The sequence below is a fragment of the Myxocyprinus asiaticus genome, chromosome 31 (genome assembly GCF_019703515.2).
Source record: "Myxocyprinus asiaticus isolate MX2 ecotype Aquarium Trade chromosome 31, UBuf_Myxa_2, whole genome shotgun sequence".
Lineage (NCBI taxonomy): Eukaryota > Metazoa > Chordata > Actinopteri > Cypriniformes > Catostomidae > Myxocyprinus > Myxocyprinus asiaticus.
Window position 1 is genome coordinate 44337725 of NC_059374.1, and position 2500 is coordinate 44340224.

Sequence of the window (2500 nt, forward strand, 5' to 3'; positions counted from 1 at the left end):
CTGAGGATTGGTTTGTCCAGCAGGACAATGCTCCATGCCACACAGACAGCTCAATCAAGTTGTGGATGGAGGAACACTGGATCAAGACCCTGTCAAGGTCAGCCCAATCTCCAGACCTGAACCCCATTGAAAACCTCTGGAATGTGATCAAGAGGAAGATGGATGGCCACAAGCCATCAAACAAAGCCGAGTTGCTTGAACTTTTGCACCAGGAGTGGCATAAAGTCACCCAACAGCAATGTGAAAGTCTGGTAGAGGGCATGCCAAGACGCATGAAAGCTGTGATTGAAAATCAGGGTTATTCCACCAAATATTGATTTCTGAACTCTTCAGATTAGTATTGTGTTGTTTATAAATTAATATGAACTTGTTTTCTTTGCATAATTCGAGGTCTGGAAACACGGCATCTTTTTTGTTATTTTCTGCAAATAAATGCTCTAAATGACAATATTTTCATGTGGAATTTGTGAGAAATGTTGTCAGTACTTAATAGAATAAAACAGAAAAAGAGTAAATCCAGAGAAACTGATCATTATGCAGAGGACTCTTCATTTGTTCCAGAGCTGTAGATAAAAACTATATTATAGCAGATGTTTCACCATCAACCAATTTTTTGAGGGCTCTGAAAGTGATAGTTCACCCCACCAAAACAATCTGTCATCATTTACTCACCCTTGTGTGGTTTCAAACCTTACATTTACATTTCCACACTAATCCATTTAAGTTTGAAACCTCTGTTTTCAGTTTCCTAACGTCATCACTTTCCAATGCAGTAATGGAGAGCATTTTCAAAACGCTCAGTTTTCGGGAGAAAAACGTTGTTCTAGAGTGGATGAGGGGCGTAGTCATATTGAAATCAACGTATTTTCAAATGAAAATGTATTCATGTGGATGTGGCCTTAAAAAGAAGGAATTTGTGCAATTTGTTTTACAAAAGCAAACAATATCTGCAGTACCGCACTAGAGTAAATGTTTTTTACAAAAATATTGTTAGTTTCATTGCATCTTTTTTTCCATACAACAAAAGTAAATGGTGAATGCAGGCAGAGTATTCAGCCTAACATCTCCTTTTGCGTTCCACAGAAGAAAGTAATGACTTTGAAACAACATGAGGGTGAGTAAATGGTGACAGAATTTTTGAATGTATTTTTGGGTGAACCATCCCTTTAAGGGCCCAGTGTAATCAAGTATTGTTAACCCGATCTTATGAAAATTCTTACGTATTTAACGAGTTGACTATTTTGTATGATTTCATACAATTTCATTCATATAAATTCGTACGATTTCATCACGTGCAAATGCCCGGATGTCTAATGCAGAAGTGCGAGTTCCGCGTACGAGGCGTTAAGGACATACTTATTAATATTATGCCCTTACCCAAACCCCTTACCTAAACTTAACCAATCAGTAGAGTGTGTAAACATGATAGGAAGCTGTCGTGTGCGACAGAAGCAAGTAATTGTCGCATATTTGATGGAAACGATGTCCAGCGACATCACTGGCTGTAGTGAAAGTCGTCTGATATCATACGAATTAGCCAAATTTAGAAAAGTCGTACGAATCCTTACGATTTCACTGTGAGAGTGTTTAGTTTTGTTGTCTTTAAGTTCATGTCTATTAGTGTTGAAGCCATCTATATGCCAGTTCGAAAAAACAGACCAAAAATATTGATGACTCATCCTGCACTGCAGAGATTTTTTGCGTCAGCCGAGCAACTGCCATTGAAATGAATGTCAATGCTTTCTAATGGAGAACTCCTTGACCGTATTGTGTCGGTCTTGTTTGTCGCAGGTGTGGTTTAAAAACCGTCGTGCTAAGTGCCGTCAACAGCAGCAGCAGCAGACCAGCGGCCAGACCAAACCCAGACCACCGAAGAAGAAGTCTTCACCTGTTAGAGAGCCCAGTGCCACCGAGGCCAGCGGCAGCACTAACGGGCCATACAGCCCACTGCCGCCACCTCCGGGCACGGCCATCACCCCGAGCTCCAGCAGCACCAGTGCCACAGTCTCCATCTGGAGTCCGGCGTCCATCTCGCCGCTGACAGACCCGCTCTCTGTGTCCAGCACGCCCTGCCTGCAGCGCACCAGCACCTACCCCATGACCTACACCCAAGCTCCGGCCTACAGTCAGGGTTATGCCAGCTCATCCTCATATTTCACAGGGCTGGACTGCAGCTCGTACCTGTCTCCCATGCACCCGCAGCTGTCCGCCACAGGGGGCGCTCTCAGCCCCATCACCGCCTCCTCTATGGGCGGACCACTCAGTCAGTCGCCCGCATCTTTGTCATCTCAGGGCTACACCGCCGCGTCTCTGGGCTTCGGCGCCATCGACTGCTTAGACTACAAAGACCAGACGGCTTCCTGGAAACTGAACTTCAACGCCGCAGATTGTCTGGACTACAAGGACCAGAACTCGTGGAAGTTTCAGGTCCTGTAGGGGGCGCTTCAGGAGGGAACGTTCATCTAATACCCATACTGAGCGTCTATATGATTCATCTGTC

The 2500-nt window shown here is 44.4% G+C and overlaps 1 protein-coding gene across 1 annotated transcript in view; it reads left to right on the forward strand.

The window, feature by feature from the left end:
• LOC127421834 (homeobox protein otx5-A-like) overlaps positions 1 to 2500 on the forward strand; it is a 6904-nt gene that overhangs the window by 3098 nt on the left and 1306 nt on the right. The window contains exon 3 of the mRNA XM_051665001.1: positions 1792 to 2500. This exon is cut by the window's right edge and continues 1306 nt beyond it. Within this exon, the coding sequence (XP_051520961.1) occupies positions 1792 to 2436 (645 nt within the window). The 3' untranslated portion in view covers positions 2437 to 2500. The remainder of the gene's footprint in view (positions 1 to 1791) is intronic.